This window comes from Leuciscus leuciscus (assembly GCF_965113295.1).
Source record: "Leuciscus leuciscus genome assembly, chromosome: 8".
NCBI classification, from domain to species: domain Eukaryota; kingdom Metazoa; phylum Chordata; class Actinopteri; order Cypriniformes; family Leuciscidae; genus Leuciscus; species Leuciscus leuciscus.
Window position 1 is genome coordinate 8,706,085 of NC_138732.1, and position 22,222 is coordinate 8,728,306.

General features: G+C 36.2%; 1 protein-coding gene across 1 annotated transcript; it reads left to right on the plus strand.

Annotated features, from left to right (window-relative positions):
• Nucleotides 1–566: 566 nt before the first annotated feature.
• Nucleotides 567–21,976, plus strand: elp1 (elongator acetyltransferase complex subunit 1). The gene is made up of 37 exons (XM_082177538.1): nucleotides 567–699; nucleotides 1,237–1,416; nucleotides 1,547–1,699; nucleotides 1,797–1,878; nucleotides 2,065–2,145; nucleotides 2,333–2,418; nucleotides 2,571–2,670; nucleotides 2,750–2,840; nucleotides 2,984–3,107; nucleotides 3,373–3,466; nucleotides 4,196–4,426; nucleotides 4,582–4,752; nucleotides 4,847–4,931; nucleotides 6,738–6,893; nucleotides 7,093–7,199; nucleotides 7,336–7,439; nucleotides 7,533–7,586; nucleotides 7,696–7,801; nucleotides 8,339–8,454; nucleotides 9,369–9,442; nucleotides 9,674–9,752; nucleotides 11,357–11,436; nucleotides 11,524–11,652; nucleotides 13,328–13,413; nucleotides 13,498–13,646; nucleotides 14,410–14,533; nucleotides 14,629–14,726; nucleotides 15,901–16,102; nucleotides 16,186–16,247; nucleotides 16,323–16,385; nucleotides 17,038–17,098; nucleotides 17,194–17,307; nucleotides 18,424–18,535; nucleotides 18,758–18,885; nucleotides 19,252–19,403; nucleotides 21,659–21,734; nucleotides 21,820–21,976. Exons 2-37 carry the CDS (start codon nucleotides 1,267–1,269, stop codon nucleotides 21,885–21,887), a joined length of 3,948 nt encoding a protein of 1,315 aa, XP_082033664.1. The 5' UTR covers nucleotides 567–699; nucleotides 1,237–1,266; the 3' UTR covers nucleotides 21,888–21,976.
• The last annotated feature ends 246 nt before the right edge of the window (nucleotides 21,977–22,222 follow it).

The window sequence follows — 22,222 nt, forward strand, 5'->3', positions numbered from 1 at the left end:
CGATGTAACACTTTAAATACAATGTCGTTTGTTTTATTCATAAATTACTATATCATTTTACTCCTAACGATGTCCGTCCGACTCGTAAACGAATCGGTTTGGTCGGATCTTTTCATATTTTTAATGAATCAGTTGAACCAGTTCACAAAACCGCCTTTTCAATCATGTACAATTAGTAATTAATATCCAATTAATCTACCAATAAGTGAGCTCATCGTAAGAGCATTTATATCTACGCCTTGAATGAATGACAGTTTTATCAATATTTATTCACAAACACACACATGATGCAATGCGTTTGCAGCCAAAATAAATAAATAAATGAATTTTAGTATTGTTTAATAATGTAAATGGAAACTGTATTATTTACTAAGATTAATCATGGCTTCAACAAACTGACCTAGGAGTCATGAAATTCATTGTACCCTTATTTTATTACACTAAATCGAATCGCTGGATTGTTTTTTTTAAACGATTCTTTGAAGAGCAGAGTTCAAAAGAACCGATTCAAGGAAATTAATCTTACAACTGACTCTGTGTCCTCCACGCCGCTAGGGCGCGCATCTGTTCATGTCACCGCACAGCGACACTTTTTCTACGATGTCAGACACTGCACTGACAACAACGTGCGTGTGTTGTGAATTGATATTCCACAAATGATAATTTACCTCATATAGAAAGAATAGAAAATACAACAAGGTAAGTGTAACTTTTTTTAGACATACGCTGACTTGATTGTGTGCCATAATAACGACAGACGTTTACTTTACATTTTATAGTCCTATAAGTGATTCTCAAATTGAAATCAGTTATTTATTGGATAAATAAAGAGCCTGTTGTCTAGTTAAACATATCTATTTTATCCAGTTTAGTGACACTGCATTGAGAAATTATGATGCAACCATATCTTGTATTTGCACCATGGCAATAACGTGTTTTTTAGACATATACTATGTTTTTTTGTTTTTTTTTCTCGAGTTACCTTGTAAAATGAATGTAGTAATCACTTACAATGGTATACACTACCAGTCAAAAGTTTGGACAGACTTTATTTTGTTAGTAAAGGGAAGTGACCAACAAATCTCTAGCATAAATAGGAATGTGTTTTAAAAGCATCCCGGGACGTCTTGAAGTTGAGGTGGAGGAGACAGTGCCTTTTCCACTATGTCATGCTAGAACATTTCTTGTTATCAAATGAAATCAATCAGTAATACAAAAAATTTACTATTGTTTCAGATATCATCTTGTTGAAAGCATCCATCCAAAATGAGAAACCTCAGCCTGCTGCAGCGCTTCAGATGTGTGGATCTTCCTATCCCGGGATCCCCGCAGTGTTTCACCATCAGAAGCGAGGATGGAACAGTGCTGGTGGCCTCCGAACTTGCCATCACAGAGTACGACCCACGGACCGGAGAGGTATTTCTAGATTAAATTTAAGTTTCCATATGGGTTCAAAGTAAACCCCAGAAGATTGAGAGACTGACTGACTTAGTGTCTAGTACCAAATAGCTATACATTAATCTTGCTGTATAATGTGCTTTCATAGGTTTATAAAGAGGTTTCACTGACGACAGATGACTATCTCCCAGAGGATGGTAGTGGGCTTGTAGTGGCAATACAAGATCTGCCAGATCAGGAGTCAGTGTGTGTGGCCACTGCCAGTGGTGATGTCATTCTCTGCAACCTCAACACCAGTCAGGTGATCATTCATTTGATCTTAATGCTCTTACATAAAAAAAAAAGATTTTATAAAACATATGTGCTCTAACTGTGCTTTAATAATTTCTCTCTCACAGTTGGAGTGTGTTGGCAGTGTGGACAGTGGTCTAACCGGTATGACTTGGAGCCCAGACCAGGAGTTGGTGACTCTGACCACAGGTCTGTATCTCTAGCAATGTTATTTTAGAATCATTGAAATACTCTAACAATGTTAACTATGGTTTTAGTTAACTATAATAACCCTACCTCTCATCAAATTTCTGTGTAACTCAATTAGTTCGGTTTAGAAGTGCATAATAATGACATTTTGCATTGTGTCCATTTGTGTCTTATATGGCATATCAGGTCAGGAGACCATTATCATGATGACCAAGGACTTTGAGCCAATAACGGAGGTTGCCATCAATCAGGATGACTTTGGCGAAGGTATAGCTAATAAAAGTTTGCATTTAACGCTCAGTATCATTAGGATTGGGTTATCGTTTAAATGTTAACAATCCAAATTCCGATTCTTCTTATCGATTCCTAATTTTGGATGTGAAAACAGCGTGTGGTGTTCACTGCATATGAGCAGATATAGTGCCTGATTGGTTATTTTGCTTCTGTGCATCAGATAAGTTCATCACAGTTGGTTGGGGGAAGAAGGAGACTCAGTTCCATGGCTCTGAGGGCAAGCAAGCCGCCCAACGGAAAGCAGCAGTAAGTTTTTGTTCTGTTTAGTACTTTACCAAACCAACCCACTGCAGCCAGCAAGTATGATACCGAGCTGAGGATCACCAGGAGACCATTGGCATTTCAACCTGGTTTGAATATGATCCTCCTTCTCACCTAGTTCTGATCCACTTTCACAGGAAGTGCAGCCTGCCCTGCCGTGGGACGACAGGAAGCCAAGGGTCACTTGGAGAGGCGATGGGCAGTTCTTTGCGGTCAGTGCTGTTTGTCCCAAGGCTGGTGAGAATTCCCCTTTTTACAGTTGTTGTTACATAAAAAAGTTTGTGACTGTTAAAATATAGCTGCATTTTTGTTTCAGGTGCTCGAAAGGTTCGTATCTGGAACCGAGAATGTGTCCTGCAGGCCACCAGCGAGGTCGTTAACGGTCTGGAACACCCTCTCTGCTGGAAGTAAGACATCCTGAACGTCTTTTAACTTTTCAAACTATTTACAGAAAGTGAAATTATGCCCTTTTACCCGTCATTTCTGTTTCTCTCTGCCTTATCATTATCAATTAAAGTGCTGTTAATATTGAGGTATATTTTTCTTGTAGACCCTCTGGCAGCCTGATCGCTTCCACACAGCGACACCCTAACAAACACAGTGTGGTGTTTATGGAAAAGAACGGACTGATGCATGGAGATTTTACACTGCCTTTTGGAAAGGACCAGGTCAAGGTAGATATTAACTCCTCTAGTGTTGTCAAAAGTACCGACTTCGGTACTAAGTATTTCCCTCTAGCATTTTGAGAGTTGTTGAATGGATTCTTAAACACCTCTGATTGGCCGTTGTGTTCACACACTCAACATGTATATCTCTGATTGGCCACTGAAGTCGGTACTTTTGACAACACGGAACTCCTCTCTATATGAATTTTTTTTTTTTTAAGATTCAAGCTATAAATCATGGGGAATAAATCTAAAAATGGTCTGTGTTTTTCAGGTGAAGGAGCTGCTGTGGAACAGTGACTCTACTGTACTAGGGGTTTGGATGGAAGACTTGAAGCCTGGAGAGATCAACCATCCCAACACATACAGTAAGATGCAAATCAAACTGCTTTGCATATTCAGGGATGGGGTGAGTAATAATCAGTGGTGCTGATTAGGGCTGCATGATTAATCAAAATAAAACTCAAATCGCAATATGGCTTTGTGCAGTTATCAAATCACAAAGGCCGATATAATTAAATAAATATATGTGCTGTTTTTTCATGTTACTCATGATCCGCCAGTGTTTTCATTCTCACATTGTCACTTTTGAGTCACTTTTACATGCATTTGGGAAAACGTGTTCCAACCAATCTTCCCATACTTATTAACAAGAATCAGATGTCCATAACTATTGGTTTTGTAATGTAATATAAAATTATTATTATTATAATATTTTTTTAAATACCGTTTTTTTATTTTACAATAACATATTATAGAAGGTTTTTTTTATATTATATTTCTTATTTTGTTTTTATTTACTATTTTTATATATTCAATAATAATAATAATAATAATTATTAATTTTATATTATTGTATTGTTTCTTTATTATATTGATATATAATCACAAGATTTTGGCCAAATTGTGCAGCCCTAAAAAACAAGCAAAGCATACCTGGAATTTTATTTATTTTTTAAATCGCAATAAAAAAAATTCATCAGGAAAATCACACCTAACCCCCCTCTCCCCCCCCAAAAATGATTAAGTCCTGGTGATGATACTCATTATCAAGGTTAGGGCTTTTGTTTTAAACCTCTGACCTATTTCTTTCACAGTTCAGCTGTGGACTGTTGGGAATTATCACTGGTATCTGAAGCAGAGTTTGCATTTCGGCAATGAGCCCCTCAGGGCTCCGGCGTGTGTGTGTTGGGATCCGGAGAAGCCCTTGCGTCTCCACCTCCTGACTCGAGGATGGGCCAGCTACACCTACGACTGGGGCTGGAGCACTCAGCGCAGCCATGGCAATGATTCCCATGACAACGCCAATGTGGCAGTGATTGATGGAGGTAGGCGTGGCCATTGTCCAACACTTGAATAATTGATGAATCTCTGAAATGTTGTAAACAATGCCCTATCTCTCATTTGTGTTGTAAATATGGCATTTTATCAATTGATGATTGAAGTGAATGGTTTCAGTGTTTAACTAACATGTGTTTTGCAGATAAAATTCTGGTGACAACATTCCGCCAGTGTGTGATCCCTCCACCTATGTGTGCGTTTGAACTTCAACTTCCTGCTCCTGTCAACTTGGTCACGTTCCATTCTCAAGCCCAGAGGACCAATGAGCTCGCAGCTCTCACAGCCGATGGGCATATTTATGTATACGGGGAAGGTGAGTCGCACTCGAATTTAGAAACTTTTATCAGAATTTATAACGTCAATATCATGTTATGTAGGATTTATTCACTTGTGTTTCCTGTATTCAGGTGGTGGAGTTGAAAATGGAGGTGTACCCAGGGTTCTTGGCTTTAATGTCATCTCAGCACCATTAGTCTTAAGAAAGACATACAGGTACAGGATGATTTTGAGTTTCTCCAATCTTTATTTAACAATAAGATGCCACTGAATAAGGAATATTTTTTGATCGTCTTTGATTTCTATGTAGCTGTAAAAATTTGGGGTCGGTAAGCAGAGGTGGACGAAGTACACAACTTCCTTACTTGAGTGAAAGTACAGATACTACTGGTCAAATATTACTCCGTTACAAGTAAAAGTTGTAAAGACCTATTTTTACTTAAGTAAAAGTACAGAAGTACTCGTTTTTAAAAATACTTAAGTATCAAAAGTAAAAAGTAAATGTCAATGCATTGTTTTATTATTGTTGCATTGTTGTATGTAATACTTAAAGTACCGTATGCCTCTGAATCTATGCCTGCATACCTACCCTCATATCAATATCACATTTATTTCTAGAACACAGTTCCAGTAGTGGGATTGAATGTGAGACTGAATAAGTGCACTCAATAACGTCCACAATGGTTTCGGACACCCAAATGGCTGTTCCCTCAAATATTGCCCTATTTAAAGTTTTTTGGCTTTTAGTATGAATATGTTAGCCTTACTGTTATCTATAAGCTAGTGTGCTCCAAAAAAGTGAAAAAATTCGCATTTAGAAAACTAAACCCAACGTTGAAAATGAAAATCAGGTTTATGTCAGAATCCAATGTCAGATTGACGTTGATCTCCAACATTGGACAGACGTTGTATTGTGGTTGAAAATGAAAATCGGGTTGACGTCAGAAACCAACATCAGTCGGGTTCTGACGTCAACCCGACTTTTATTTTCAATCAATATCCAACGTCAATCTGACGTCGGGTTCTGATGTCAATCAGATGTCAATCAGAATTCTGACGTCAACCCGACTTTAATTTCCAACCAAAATGCAACCCCTGCAACCAAAATCATCCACTGACTGGTGTTACTTTCTACTCAAGGACATTGACAGAATTGTAGTGGAGTAAAAAGTACGATATTTGTCTTTCAAATGTAGTGAAGTTAAAGTAAAAAGTTTCCAGAAAAAAATAATACTCAAGTAAAGTACAGATACTCAAAAAGTGTACTTAAGTACAGTACTCAAGTAAATGTACTTTGTTACTGTCCACCTCTGTCGGTAAGATAAAAAAAAACGTTTCAAAAAAAGATTTTGAATGTCTCTTATGTTCAACAAAGCTGCCTTTATTTGATTAAAAATACAGAAAACATACAATTTAAAATATTTAATCATTTCTATTTTAATACATTTTACAATGTAATTTAGTGATGCAAAGCTGAATTCTCAGCATCATTACTCCTTCAGTGTCACATGATCCTTCAAAAATCATTCTTATAGGCTGATTTGGTGCTGAAGAAATATTTATTATTATTATTATTATCAGTGTTAAAAAAAACACTTTCCCTGCTTAATGTTTTTGTGAAAAAATTCTTCAATGAATTCTTTAATGAATAGACAGTTCAAAAGAACTGTCACGTTTTATCAATTGAATGCATGCTTTGTTGAATAAAAGTATTTTTTTCTTTAAAAAAATTTTTTCATGACAAACTTTTGAATGGTGGTGCAAAATATATTGCATTTATTGTATATTTTAATGCAGCTCTAATAATTTTCTTTTGACAAATTTAACCTTTCAGAAATAACCTTTCAGAGCAAAAAAACAAATATATTAAATGTCTTTTTCACTGTTTTCTCAGAGACATGTGCTTGTGTAGAGTTTGAAGTTTTGTCATTTTCTCAGTCAGGCAAGCAGATTGATTGAGCACTACTGTGTGTCTATGACATGCAGCCTGTATTCGGTGTGCTGATGCAGATGTGTGTGCAGGGTCGCCTTGGATCATGGGGAACCTCTAACGCTGCGCTTGCTGCTGTGGTTGAGTGAAGATTTGTTTTTGGCTGTGGCCCACGGAGTGTGCTTGACACGCCTGCTGAAACTGACCCCATCAGACAGCCAGGACCCCAAGGACACACTGGAGATCAGGTACTGGTGCTAAAATAACGAACTCCTCCGGTCTGGTTCACATTTGTATTTAGTGTAGCTCACACAAAGACAGACTGATCTAACGAGCATAGACATGAGCTCAGGGGCTGAGAATTGTTCCAACTTGTGAATTTTTTTAAACTCTGCACTTTTGGCAGTGTCTCTTTTTCTTACATTCTTGGTGTTGGTCATTTCTCAGGTCAGACGTTCCTGTGGATGGTCATGTGATCAGCTTGTGCCACAGCCTCAGAAATGGCACTGTGGCCCTGCAACTTGAAGATGGACAGATCCGGAAACTTCTTATGGGTCAGTCAGTTCATTAATTGTAACAGGAACTGAAAATGGCTTCAACACAATGTATGTTTAATCATGTTTTAAGTCTTTTTTTAATTTTTTTATATGACATATATAAAGGATATTAATGCTAGAATATTCCATACAGACTCTTCAGAGCTCAGTCTAACAGAATGGAAGGATTCAACTGGCAATACCATCAACTTCCCCCGGCCTTGTGTTCAGACGGCACTGTGTTCCCTCAGCGGAGAAGTAAATATCTATTCTCCAGACAGAACTGAGTTGTCGGTCATGCTTTGCCCTTTAATTACAATAAATGCTTCATATGAATTTGTCTTTTAATAGGAATACTTGATAGGCCTCACTGAGAGATCACACCTCTATATCGGTGACTCACTGGTAGGTGTGAGGACCCCAAAAATGAGAACATGGATATAAATGACATTACATTTGTTGTGTTAGTGACAAAATTTTGGCTGTTATGCTCATTAGAGTTTCTCTTCTACAGGTGGCTTCCAATATATCTTCATTTGTAGTTTATGATGACTTCCTCTTGCTCACCACACACTCTCATATGTGCCACTGTCTCAACATCAGCACGCTCTCTGTTAAAGGTACATGTGAACGCATCGAAGACATTAAATATGTAAATATATATCATATAAATATACACTACTGTCCAAAGTTTGGGGTTGGTAAGATGTTTTGTTTTGAAAGAAGTCTCTTATGCTCACCAATGCTGCATTTATTTGATCAAAAAATCAGTTAAACAATAATATTGGGAAATATTATTACAGTTTAAAATATATGTAAATATTTAAAAAAAAACTAAACATTAAAAAAATGTTTTTATTGTAAAATGTTATTATTCCTGTGATGAATTTTTTAGCATCATTACTAAAGTCTTCAGTGTCACATGATCCTTAGAAATCATTCTAATATGCTGATTTGCTGCTCGAGAATCATTTAAAAATATAAATGTTTGGTGGCATTATAGATGTCTTTACTGTCACTTTTGATCAATTTAATGCATCTTTGATGAATAAAAGCATTAAATTAAGACCCCAAAACTTTTGATCAGTGTTTTATCTAAATATAGGTATATATAAATGTAAATATACATGTATGATGTTATTGGTGTCCCTGCATAGGTCTGCAGTCAGCTCTGAGCTCAGATGCCAATCAGAATGATGAGACTGTAAGAAAGGTGGAACGAGGCTCTCGTATTGTTTCTGTGGTTCCCCAGGACACCCGACTCATACTGCAGGTGAACAGAAAGTGATTAAGTAATTATCTTTCTAGGAAAAATAAATAAATTGGGATCTGAGCCACATCCATGCATCAGAATGACAAATGGTGCGTTCAAGTCATGTTGAAAAGATTGTATTTACGAGTTGAACTCACGTAAACGCCGTAAATAAGTCGTAGATACGAGTGGGAAGCTCGGGATTTACTTTAAGCCCTGATGTTTATGAGTTGGGGGCATGTCAGTGAGAAACATGGTGGAATACCACAATATTTATTGGTATTTAGCAGTGAGCCTTTTTTATTTACAACAAAATAAGTCAATTCCATGCATAAAATATAATAGCGTTGTAATATATCAATACAATATGTAACAATAACGTTTATTGTGGCAATGTGGCTTCATAAATTAAAATAGAAAAATTTAAAAGCAGCAGCATCCTGGCATTGTGTTTTTCATAGTTTTCATAGGCAAGCACCATTCACATTATGTCCAAAAAAAAGTCTATTTGTACTGAATTTGTGGTTGTTTATTTCAGAATATTTGGTGGTGTGTGTTTATATATCGTTACCTTCCTAAAATAATTGCCCAAGTCATTTCCTCATGATGCTGGCCACCTCTGGTAAAATGACCCACATCATCCTTAGTAGAACAGATCATGCAATTCTACCCCTGTAGTATATTGGCCTATGTCAAGAGTGTGACTTAGGCCGTTTTATTTTGCCTAAGTCAAAAGACAATGGGACAATTTTACAAGCTTTTCAAGATGGCAGCTGCATCAAGAAGAACGAAAATCTACTCAACCTCAGTTTTTATTTATTTTTTTAGGTTTTTATTTTTCAGTTTTTTGTGTTTTCTGAGAAACCTGAAAAAATGACTTGGCCAATTATTTTAGGAAGGTGACGATATATATATTTTTCGTTGTTGTTTTTTAGATGCCACGAGGGAACCTGGAAACCATCCATCATCGGGCTCTTGTACTTTCTCAGCTCAGAAAATGGCTTGATGGGTATTTTACATTTACAAAAACTTCACACAGTGCTACGTAAACAAAAGGCATACTGATCTTTTTAAATCTTTTTGTATTTAGTATTTAAAATGTAAATATATTTAATTTTACATTTCTTATTCTGCATTTCTTTATTTTCTATAAAAAAAAATACCTTAAGATGAAAAAGATAAAATAAAGTGAACCTGGTTTGAATTGATTTTAATCATTTTAATATGTTGTTTGTTTCAGTCTCAGATTTAAAGATGCTTTCGAGAGTATGAGGAAGCTGAGGATCAACCTCAATCTCATTTATGACCACAATCCCTCTGTGAGTGACCTCACTCTGATTTCATTTCCTTTTACAGTAACATCTAAATGCATTCTTCTACACCAGGGAACGGCAACTGGCGGCCCGCGGGCCAAAACTGGCCCGCCAGCAATATTTTCTGGCCCGCCGGATTATTTTGGTAGTCCTAAATGCTGCACAAAACTCTTCCACTACTTGAGAAAAGCCGTAGTCGCGCGGCGATTTCACCGCCGCATACTGTGTGAAACGCCCTTAGGGAATCATGCGGCGCGGGATTACATTTTAAAGTATAACTGGCGTTCACACCGGACGCGAATAGCGCGTCAAATTCGCGCCTGCCGCGTCTAGTTATACGCTTGACCACTTTGTGTCCGTTCGCGCGTCAAAAGACGGTAGCGGTCAGAACTCTGGTGTACTTTGGACGGAGCGGGCGGTCTGACTGACAATAGCCCACTCGCACTCCCGACATCTTTTGACAGCGTATCCGCACTTAATTCTGACCACCTGTACACCTAGTTCTGAGGAGCTGTTTGGTACTGAAACCATTGTCAGTCAACAACATTATTTTTTTGCAAGGATGTTTGAAATAGTTCGGCAGAAAATAGCCTACTTCATTTCGTCAGTAGGGCAATATGATTTTCGTTTATGTTGCTTAGAAATTTGAGTGATAGGCTTTGTCCTATTTAATTTATGTTATTTATATTTCTTTCTTTTTTTCTGTGGCATTTTTTTTCTCTGCTGACAGTACAATATTGACACGAACACAATTTTTGTATAGCATTTATAATTATTATAGGCTACTTAATCTCCTTCTTTCCGTTAGAGACATTTGAATGTGAGATTATGGAAACGAGATCTAAATTTTGTGGACCCGTCAGGTCGGGAAATAAAGCGGGGGTAACACCGAGTATATTTTAAGCGGTTGCTGAATAGAACCTTGTGGGAGCGGGACGGAAAAAAAAACAGTCCCGCGCAGACCTCCTTAAACCTTAGGTGTGTATGTGTGTGTCCCCGAATAAATAATAATAAAAAAAAAGGAATAAAGTTCAAAAGTCGGACTGTACGGAATGAGGCATGATTGCTATTCACACCTTTATTAAAATGGCTGTAATCTGTTACCACAATAGTACTTGATCTGTTTAAAATGATTTCCTTGATATATGCAAAAATTTAAAATAAAAATAAAAATTTGTCTAATAAATTTTTTCTATTTTTGATCTGAGCACAATCAGAAAATCAGAAAACCCGTCCTTATTCGTTTTTTTTTTCTTTTTCATTTCAGTTCAGGAAATAAATAATGGAAAAACAAGTCGTTTTTCATCTTTTTATTTTTGGTTTTAATTAAAAAAAAAAATAAAATAAAAAGATTGAATGAATGATCCACGGACGGTGACGGACACATCATATTCCACAATTATAGGCCTATATAAGAGTATTTAATTTGTATCCATAGGCCTACTCCGTGTAGCTGGCCCGCCATCTACTGGCTAAAAAAAATATTGGCCCGCGGCCAAAGTTACTTGCCGACCCCTGTTCTACACCATTGATTGCATTTCCTTTCAGAGAATAGTACTAAATGAATAACACCACTGCCGTCCACCTCCATCCCATGAATCCTCTCACAGGTGTTTCTTGACAACATTGAGATGTTCCTGAAACAGATTGACTCCATCAACCACATCAACCTGTTCCTCACTGAACTTAAGTAAGTATTTAATGCAAAGGCATTGATTAAATCTCTGTTGGTGTTTTCATGATTTATCTATTAATTTAAGTATTTTGTCATTCTTAGAGAGGAAGACACCACCACAACAATGTACCCGAGTCCTTCACGCTCAGCCTCCAGTACAGCTTCAGGAAAGAAGGTGGACATCGTCTGTGATGCCTTCCGGTCCACAATGGAGACTCTCGATCCACAGAAGTCAGTTCCTCTGTTATAAACACTGATGGGCAGTAACGCGTTAGAAGTAACGCGTTACTGTAATCCGATTACTTTTTTCAAGTAACGAGTAAAGTAAGGGATTACAATTGCAAAAACAGTAATTAGATTACTGTTACTTCCCCGTAAGCAGGCTGCGTTACTGTGTTATACTGCGAGACTGTCTCGAGACGTGAGTCGTGACTCGTGAGTGACAATGACATGAGCGCCGCAAAGTCAGTGGTAAACACTATGGCAGGCGATCGCGTTCAAAAGTCTTTAAACGAAACACGTGAATTTTGACGCGTCAACACGCACCGTTTGTCCGTGTTCAGACGTCATGTTTATTCATGAACGATGTCGTAATGGTAAACTAGTATGCACGTATGCAAACATCAGACGTTATATTTGTTCATGTGGGATGATGCATTGGTACGTTGTGAGTGATGTCAGTCATATGTCATTTGTCATGCCTTTTTAAGTTGTTCGTTTAACGTTCTTTCTCAAGATAGAAAAGTCAACAGCTTAAATGATGGCTCTTAGAATGGCTCTTTTATTTTAGCAAACTGCCAAAAAACCTTTTCAGACTGTGTACAGCTGAACCAAGAAAAGCTTTGCATGGAGCTGATAAGCATGAATGGCAGAAGAAAAAGACTGCAATTAAAAAACAAAACAAGAGAAAATTATTTTAATGCAAGCAATAAAAAAAATGCACACATCAGCTGTGGAATAAAAGAAAAGAAATTCATGATCAACTAGATTAAGGCATACTCCTGTCTTAATGTAAACCCTGTCCACCACCCACAAAGGTTTCACAAAGGTATTCTTGCCACTGTAACAGGAAAAAAAATTGATATTTTTTTTTGTGTGTGTTGTAAATATGATTTATTATGAATCAGTATTCTCATCAGTTCAGTCAGCTTTAACATATATAAATCGTCATATTTATGATATTTTAACCTTTATAAAGGGTATTTTTCCCTAATCGTTTGCTTCATCTTTCATTTAAAATTCTTAAATTTGATCAATAAATTAAAATAGAATAATAAGATGCTAAAGGGCTCTTACGAATCAAATTAAACTGCATTAAATAATGTAATGAGATTATTTAAAATATTTTTTTGAATATACAAATAAGAAATATTATTTGTACATAGAAATAATATTTAAAAACCGCCAGTAGGAGGCGGCAGTCGACCATCTTAATTGATGCAATGTGCATAAAGTTAAAATACTAAAACTAATAAAACAAGTTTTAAAAAAAGAATGTTTAATTTGATTCAACTTTAGATGATGGAATATGCAGAAAGAATAGAATTAGGCTGAAAGGTCTATTGCTTTATAGCATATTCATTTCGTGCATCATGTTTTTGAAAAGTAACTAGTAAAGTAACTAGTAAAGTAACTAATTACTTTTTAAAATAAGTAATCAGTAAAGTAACTGGATTACTTTCTTGGAGAAGTAATCAGTAATCAGTAACTAATTACTATTTCCAAGTAACTTGACCAACACTGGTTATAAATGATACATATGTTTAAATAAATTTCAGGAAGTATAGTATAGCCCTTCTACTTGCTTTTTTCGATTACAAATAAGATTACCGGTAGATTAAATTTCACACACAGTGTACGCCAAGCCCTTTTCTTCCTCCTCTGACATGCTTTAATCTATACACAGATATTGTTTATGTATTCTTACATCACACGTGAGAAAAACTACACCAGAACTGGAAATCGCTCTACAGAAGGTCCATGAGTTACGAGGTGAGCCTCAATAGACGCATTATCAAACATGTTTGTTTGTTTACTGGGCTTGAGTCAGTTACATCTGTGTGCTTTTGTGCCTAGTGAACCCCCCCAGCGGCTCCAACAGCGTGAGCGCAGAGGAAGCTCTGAAGTATCTTCTCTTCCTCGTCAATGTAAACGAGCTGTATGAGCATTCCCTCGGCACCTACGATTTTGATCTAATGCTCATGGTGGCTGAAAAATCTCAGAAGGTCAGTCAGAAGATTCCCACTCTTGATATATCTCAACTCTTAGTATATATTATATTATATCTTGTTATATTTTTTTATTATATTGTAAAATGAACAAATGCAATTCTTTAAATACATAATGAATAAGATTCAGCTTTTCACAAATAAGCAGCCATTTCAAATATTTGTATTACTACATTACATTATTTTATATTATAAGAACAAATTCAATTATGTAAATACATAATGAATACAATTCATCATTTCACTTTTGATATTTATATTATATTATAGTCTATGATACTACACATAATAAATAGTTTTACCTTTCCATATATTAGCAGCCATTTCAAATATTTGTATTACTATATTGTTTTATATTATATATCAGAAGCCATTTCACATATAATATTTATATTATATAATAGAAAAGAAAAGAACAAGTACAATTCTGTAAACATAATGAATAAAATGAATTTAATATATAAGCAGCCATTTCACATATTTGTATTATATTGCATTATTTTATATTATAAAATGAACTAGTTCAATTTAATTAATTAATAATGAATAATATAATATATAATATAATAATATATAAATACATATTTGTATTCCTATAATGTATCATATTATATAATTTTATATTACATTTTATATTATAAAATGATGTTACACAACAGGCACTTCCAGCATTTTTGATGAGATCTAGTTCTAGTTTCGGCACACGTCTGTTGTAGACGCTGTTTTGCAGTGGTTTATAGGCTTCTTCTCAAACATGTAGGATCCTAAAGAGTACCTGCCCTTCCTGAACATGCTGAAAACCCTGGAGCCAAACTACCAGCGCTACACCATCGATAAACACCTCAAGAGATACAGGAAGGCCTTACATCACCTCAGCAAGTGTGGTAAGGGCCTTGTAGGATGTCCCAAGTGAATACAACACCAAATATTCACTGTTGTCTCCATGTTTATTTCTTCTGTTCTACCTCATGTTTTCCAGATGAAGAACACTTCACAGAGTTGTTAAACATGGTGAAAGATCAGAAACTGTACAGTGATGCTCTTGAGCTCTATCCTTCAGACAGTGAGCAATACAAGGCAAGTTTTATAGATGGTCCATATTTTTATATTTGTAACATTTTATTTTTCCCTGAAGTCCGTTAGTCAAGGTTTGTCTCACCAATATATATTATATATATATACATATACACTGCCGTTCAAAAGTTTGGGATCGGTAACATTTTCTCGGTCTCTTATGCAAGGGTGCATTTATTTGATTAAAAATACCACACACAAAAAAACCCAGTAATATTGTTAAATATTATGACAATTTAAAATAACTGTTTTCTATTTGAATATATTTTAAAATTTAATTTATTCTTGTGATGCAAAGCGGAATTTTTAAACGTTTTAATACATACAAAATGATGTCAAATGCCCATCTTGACAAGTATTTAGGTAAATACAGTCAGTTTTGGAATGTAAATGGAGAAAACGCACGTTGTGTAACAGTATATTAGATCTGTGCATAAGCTCTTAAAGTGACAGCAGCCTAATATACAGAAAATCACTCGCTGCTCTTGACTGAGTAACTTTTGTAACTTTAATTGTAAGCATTATGATTACTTCATTTCTGTAGTATTTCTTATCTGAATACTAATGTTAGACCCACCTGAAAAACTTAAAGCCGTGTTTATTTCATTTGTTTCTTTATTCTATTGTATTTATTTGTGATACTGTTTGCAATTTGTTTATTTGTTCTTATGTTATTACTGACTGTTTACTTTTTCTTTCTATAAAAAAAAAAATTAAAATTAAATGTAGTTCAACGATTCAAATAAAGCCTCCCTGTTCTGTGTGTAAGCTATTACAACAAAAGTACCCAACTTATCCAAAAATTCTGAGATAATAACAAATTATCTGTATGGCGGTATATCTGGCAGTTTTCCCTGTGGTATCGAATATCGATATTTTTTTAAGGTACTGGAAATTCCAGTATCGTGACAACACTAGTCTGTATACTCTATTCTGATTGGCTGGAATGTATGCATTGAAACCCTTTAATACACAGGTAGTTCTAAGTCAGTTGAATCACATGCTGCTTTCATTAAAGCGCACACACACACACACACACACACGTCACTCGCACACAGAGATCGGAGATCGTCAGACAGAAACAGGAGAACAGAAACCCTGTGACTTTCATTAATCAGTTAACTTAAAATAGCAATGCTGACATGATCTTGACCCTCGACCCCTGTGATGTCATCAGACCCTGAGCGTGGCCTATGCAGAGCATCTAGTTGAGCAGCAGCAGGCGGAGCTGGCGGGGCTTCTGCTATGGAGATGTGGAGAGACGGCCCGTGCCCTGCAGGCCTTCGTCAGCTGTACGAGCTGGAGGCATGCCCTCGCCGTGGCAACACACATCCCGTTGCCATCCGAACAGCTGGCACTACTCGCCAGAGACCTGGCAGGTAAGACCTTTCTGTTATGTTTCTATGTTTCCTACTGAGATTACGAATGTCCTTAAGCCATCTTGTATGTGTGATGTTTTCAGAGAAACTTCTAGAGGCCAGAAGGCACACAGAAGCCGCCCTGTGTTTGGAGCAGTATGCTAAGGTACACTGCATATTTCATAGTCGTCATAGTTCTGCTCTCCAAGAATGTGCTGTGCTAATGTCTGTGTGTTGTCAGGACTGTGAGGAGGCGATATCCGCTCTGATACAGGGATCTGCATGGGAAGAAGCGCTGAGATTGGTGAGCCTGTTCTTTAATGTTTCTTTCTTTACCTGTTATTATTATCAAGTTATATAGTTTATTATTGTTGTATTGGATTACTTGATTCTGATTGCAGTATTGTTGCTAAACTGTATAAAATAATCTTTGATTTTCTACATAGCTGTAATTAACAACATACTGTATACCAACAAATAATAAATGAACTACATATATGCTCTATCATTCAAAGGTTTGGGGTCAGTAATTAATAATTCTACAAGTTATTCAGCAAGGATGCATTAAATTGATCACTAAAGATTTCAAATAAATGCTGTCATGGAATCTTGACACTGGATCATGTGACACTGAAGACTGGAGTAATGATGCTGAAAATTCAGCTTTGATCACAGGAATAAATTACTTTTTAAAACATATTCAAAAAATGTAAATTTGAATAATATTTCACAATATTACTGTTTTTGCTGTGTTTTTTTTTTTTTTTATCAAATAAATGCATCCTTGGTGAGACTTTTAAAATATCTTATCGACCATACTCAGTAGTGTACGATGTATGAATTCTATACTGTACACTACTGTTGAAGAGTATGGTCGATAATTTTATTTTATTTTGTTAAGTCTCTCATGTTTCTATGTATCATAACTAATTTTTTTTTTTTTTTTTTCATTTCAGATTTATTTGTACAACAGACAGGACATCATTGAGACAAATCTGAAGTCTGCTCTTTTAGATGGTAAACCATCATATTTTACTTGTCTTGGCATTGACCTGTTTATTTTGTATCATATTTTGTGCTGCATCTTAACTGTACACTTGGTTTGCCTTTAGCTCACAGTAATCAGACGTCCTTCCTGGAGTCCCAGAAGACTTTGTTCATCCGCCACAAAAACCGTCTTGCTGTGGTCCGAGAACTTAAAGCCAAGGCCAGACTTGAGTTATTTGGTAAACAGGAAGTTTTAATTATATCCATTTCACATTTCAGGACCACTGTTGTCAAATACGATTGACCTTTAGCATATAGTTTGGATTGGTGGTATGGTTCTATTCTGGGCAAAACTCCCTGTGCATCCATGCAGCCTAGCATGGATAAGAGCAGGGAGAGCAGCGATAACCCCCCTTAGGGTAAACAGAACAGAACCAACATGAATGTATTGGATGTATTAATTCAAGATTTTAAGTACAACATAATTCAAGAATTTATTCTGTTTCAAAGGGCACTCAGAAGGCTGAATACTGACTGCACGAGAGGAGGAGCTGGGGAGGGAGGAGGGTAATTAGCTCATGAGAAACGCAATAGCTGCTGATAATACTCAAGTCAAGTCACATTTAAATAGCCTTTTTTACAATACAGATGGTTTCAAAGCAGCTTTACAGAGATAACAGGAAATAATGCAACAAAGTTTGTTTCCCGAAGAAAATTGCTTCAGTCAAGCTTAAGTAAGTTCAGTGACGTTTCATTTTGTTGTAAAAAAGTTATTAATTTAGTTCATTTATATATATATATATATATATATATATATATATATAGAAAACCGTGATGTCATCGTTCAGTTCAGTTCTCATATAATGGTGTCAATGCAGGCAGATCAATATTATTGTTGAATATTAAATTAAATGCTACATTTAATGTCTCCGACTAAGCAAGCCAAAAGCCAATGGCAACAAAGGTGAAAAAAGGCGACAGTGGCAAGGAACCAACACTCCATCAGGTGGCAGGATGGAGAAAAAAACCTTGGGAGAACCCAGGCTCAGTCGGGGGGTTCTCCTCTGGCCAACAAACAAACAGTGTGTGATTTTGATTCAGGCAGCATTATAGGTCAGGAGTCAGATTGGATTGGAACAGTCAGAATAAAGGAGCTTGTATACAGTGATAGACGTCGTATTCCTATAGGTAGACGTGGATCAGCTGAGAGTCAGCTGATGCGACCTTGACTAACGTGACCTTCCAGAACTAACGCTACGCTTAATATTCCTTAGTCACATGCAATGTTTATCAGTACACTTGGTTTTAAAGTATTTCCTGTTGCTCACTGACAGTCCCTTCCTGTTCTATTTCAGATGAGGATGGTGCTGACTGTGCAGATGCTGAACTCTACTCTGAGGCCAGCAGCGTCCTGACCGGCAGCCATCTTGGCTCAAAATACTCCCGCAGCAACTCTCGCATTTCATCGTGAGTGACATCACTGCTACCACAAATACAGGTCACTTAAATCAGTGGTCTCAAACTCTGCCCAAACCTAATTAAAGAAACCTGAACCAGCTAATGAAGCTCTTCAGGATTACATGGAACTTCCAATAAAGTTTGAGACCACTGAATGAAATGTTTCAGCAACTCTGTCAGCAACTCAAATGTCAAGCCAAGTCTGATGCAGAGATTGAAATTTGTCTGCAGGAGGTCGTCTAAGAATCGTAGGAAAGCAGAGGGAAAGAAACACAGTCTGAAGGAGGGAAGCCCATTTGAGGACATCGCCCTCCTGAACGCACTTATTCAAATGATCACCATTGTTGATAAGATGAGAGGTGAGCCGAAGAAACAAACATTATACATGCATATATATATGTGCATGGTTCAAGTAAAATCTGCCATAAACTATTGTAAGTCAACAACTGTAAGCAATACTTATGCATATACATAGTTATACATACATGCATAAAAAAAATAAAAAAAACAGCATTCAGTGAGGAATTGTGAATTGTTCAAGTAAAATCAGGCATCAACAAATGTATGGGTAAAAGTTTAATGCTAAGTTTGGCATAGTTTGACTCATTGTATCTTTAAAACTGTAGAGAATTGACATGAATAAGATCATTTTCATTATTAAGCTGTATTCTGTGTGTGTAGAACATGTGATTCACACTGATGATTGTTATTGTCTGACCCTGCAGAGGAAGTTCACAGCCTACTGAAAGCTCTGGTGCTCTTCCAGTTTGACGGTCCGGCCAGCAGCCTGCAGAGAGACTACAGTGTCCTGCTGCAGCTCATGGAGGCGGCCCTTCCAGAGATCTGGAGTGAGAACCTGCAGCAGGGCCAAACTCCAGTGAGTCACACATATGGAAGTAAAATAATGCCAAATGTTCTTGAAACAAAAAAGCCTGTTGAATTGCACTACTTGTAAAAATATGCATTGCATTAACCATGCTTGCATTTTAATGCATTGTATTTTTAGGGCTTGCATTTTTATGGGCTGAAATTTAGCATGGTTGAATATTTAAGCTGTGAATATTTAAATTCAAAACATTTCAAACACATTTTCATTATTAAAAATGCAATAATCCATGTTCACCTTTCATATTTCATTTCCAAAATATTCAAACTGTTTAAAAATTCAACCTAAAATATTCAACAGGCAATTTACGGTCCATTTTATTTCGCTTTGAAAATTCGCTTCCACAAATTCAGTGGTTCAATTTCGACAGAAAATACTACGTTGACATCCAGGAATTGCAGGAAAAGCAGTAGATTACCGAGCATACTCTCCATCTGCTGTTAGTCGACCTCACCAGCAGGGGGTGCAAGCGCGTGTTGTTGACGAAGACCAGCAACAGTTAGAGCAAGCCATTCATTCATAAAACTCATTTACAGCAATGTAAGTGTATTTGTGATTATTATGACGGCTGTTTTATGTTAAATTCAGTGTCTTCACGGTTACTTTTCCTGTGTAGCCTACATGCAATGTTATTCCCCGATGCGGATGTACAGATCCAATGTTAAATTTTTTTAGGTTGACATATATTTCTCTTGGTTGTTTAGTTGCCTTAACTTTATATTGTGGCGATGTGCTGCATGCAGGCTATTAGGGTTTCCCCCAGTACTTCAGGATTCCCATGCTGGACATATAAAACGCTTAATGGACTAATTACAGTGATATAAAAGACCAAACTCGCAGGCAAGCAGATGGACTCAGAATAACACGCAAAGCTTAATGCTGAGCGTTTCCCAGTGATAGACTGGCATAAAGTTGGCTTGACGTTGGACATTCGCACATTTAGGGACCGTCTCTAAAGTGTATATGACTTTGGTGTACACGTTTCTAACTTCAATAGCATTTGAATAGAACGACTTAGTCATAAAACCAACTGTAAAGTGTTCATGTAGTGTCAGGCATAATGCGCACCCTTTGGATTTTTAGAGAGAGAGAGAGAGAGAGAGAGAGAGAGAGAGAGAGGCTCAGCATGAAACTTTGCGCGTTAAGTTCATATTTTGAGTCCATCTGCTTGCCTTTAGCCTATATAGTAACCTACAGCCTACATCCACAATAAGGTGCAAGTTTGGTCTTTTATATCACTGTATTAGTCCATTAAGCCATAATCCCGTTCATGGTAGAGAAAGCTGATGACATGTAGGCTACACAGGGAAAGTAACAATGTTATTGAATGAAACATAAACACAGCTTTTGTGTCTTTATCATCTTTTCCGCATATATACTGACACAGATAATTATTTTCATTTTATGAATGAATGGCTTGTTCTAACTGTTGCTGGTCTTCGTCAACAACACGCGCTTGCACCCCCTGCTGGTGAGGTCGACTAACAGCAGATGGAGAGTATGCTCGGCAATCTACTGCTTTTCCTGCAGTTCCTGGATGTCAATGTTGAATTTACTGTGGAATTTGAACCACTGAATTTGTGGAAGCAAATTTGCAAAGCGAAATAAAATGGACTGAAAATTGGTTGTATTTTTAAACAGTTTTAATATTTTGGAAGTGAAATATGAAAGGTGAGAGATTATTTTTTTATAATGAAAATGTGTTTGAAATGTTTTGAATTGAAACATTCACAGCTTAAATATTCAACCATGTTGAATTTCAGCCTATAAAAATGCAAGCCCTAAAAATACAATGCATTAAAATGCAAGCATGGCTAATGCAATGCATATTTTTTTAGTGCAATTTAGTACATAAGTAGTGCAATTCAACAGGCTTTTTGTTTCAAAAACATTTGGCATTATTTTACTTCCATACACACACAGGCTCTCCTTAACAGCTTTTATTTTTATTTTTATTTTTTATAGCTTAGCTCAGGCTTTGTTTGTTGTGTATTGTTTGAATACAAAATATTTTTGAGATTATTGGAACTTTTATTTTATTTAGAACTTGAGGCTATTGGAATATTCTGATTTCCCTCAAAGAATGTTACATTAAAAAAATATATTATTTTTTCAAATCTATTTACTTTACTTGTTGTTCAAAGTAACGTCTCTCTGACCCTTAGAATTGTGGTCTAAAATGTTATTTTATTTATTTACAAAAGCCCTTTTTTTGCACTTGTGAATCATGTTTCTTCTCTCTCCAGCTCACGGGTCCTAACTCAACAGCCAATAGCATTACGGCATCATTTCAGCAGCAGAGACCCGCTGTGCCTCAGCAAGGTAAAGAGTAACTCTGTACTTTCAGTGAGGATGTTTCATTCATGTCATCTGTTTTAAATCTACAATTATCCTTTTCACTCCTCAGACGCAGAAGCCCTGACTGCTCCCAAGATGAGAAAGACCATCAAGTGGAAACTCAGCATTCTCAAATAGTTTGCATGTGTCTTTAGGCCTTTTTTTGTTTTGTTTTAATTATTGTGTTTTATGGGATTTAATGGATGAATTAAAGATTATAAAATGTTTTTTTGTCTTGTGAGCTTGATTGGATAGCTGTAATTATCATTTAATATAATTATTCATCATTTACAATCAATTATATTTGGTCTTATTTTTGGCATATAGAGAATTAGACATATATTCAGTATAAGAATCGGTGCAAAATTTTTTTTTATCATTAATACAAATCTCTTATTTTAATTTCTTGTTATTAAGACCCATAATCTAACCTAAACTAACCAATGTTACTTTTGTCAAGTTAAAATAAATTT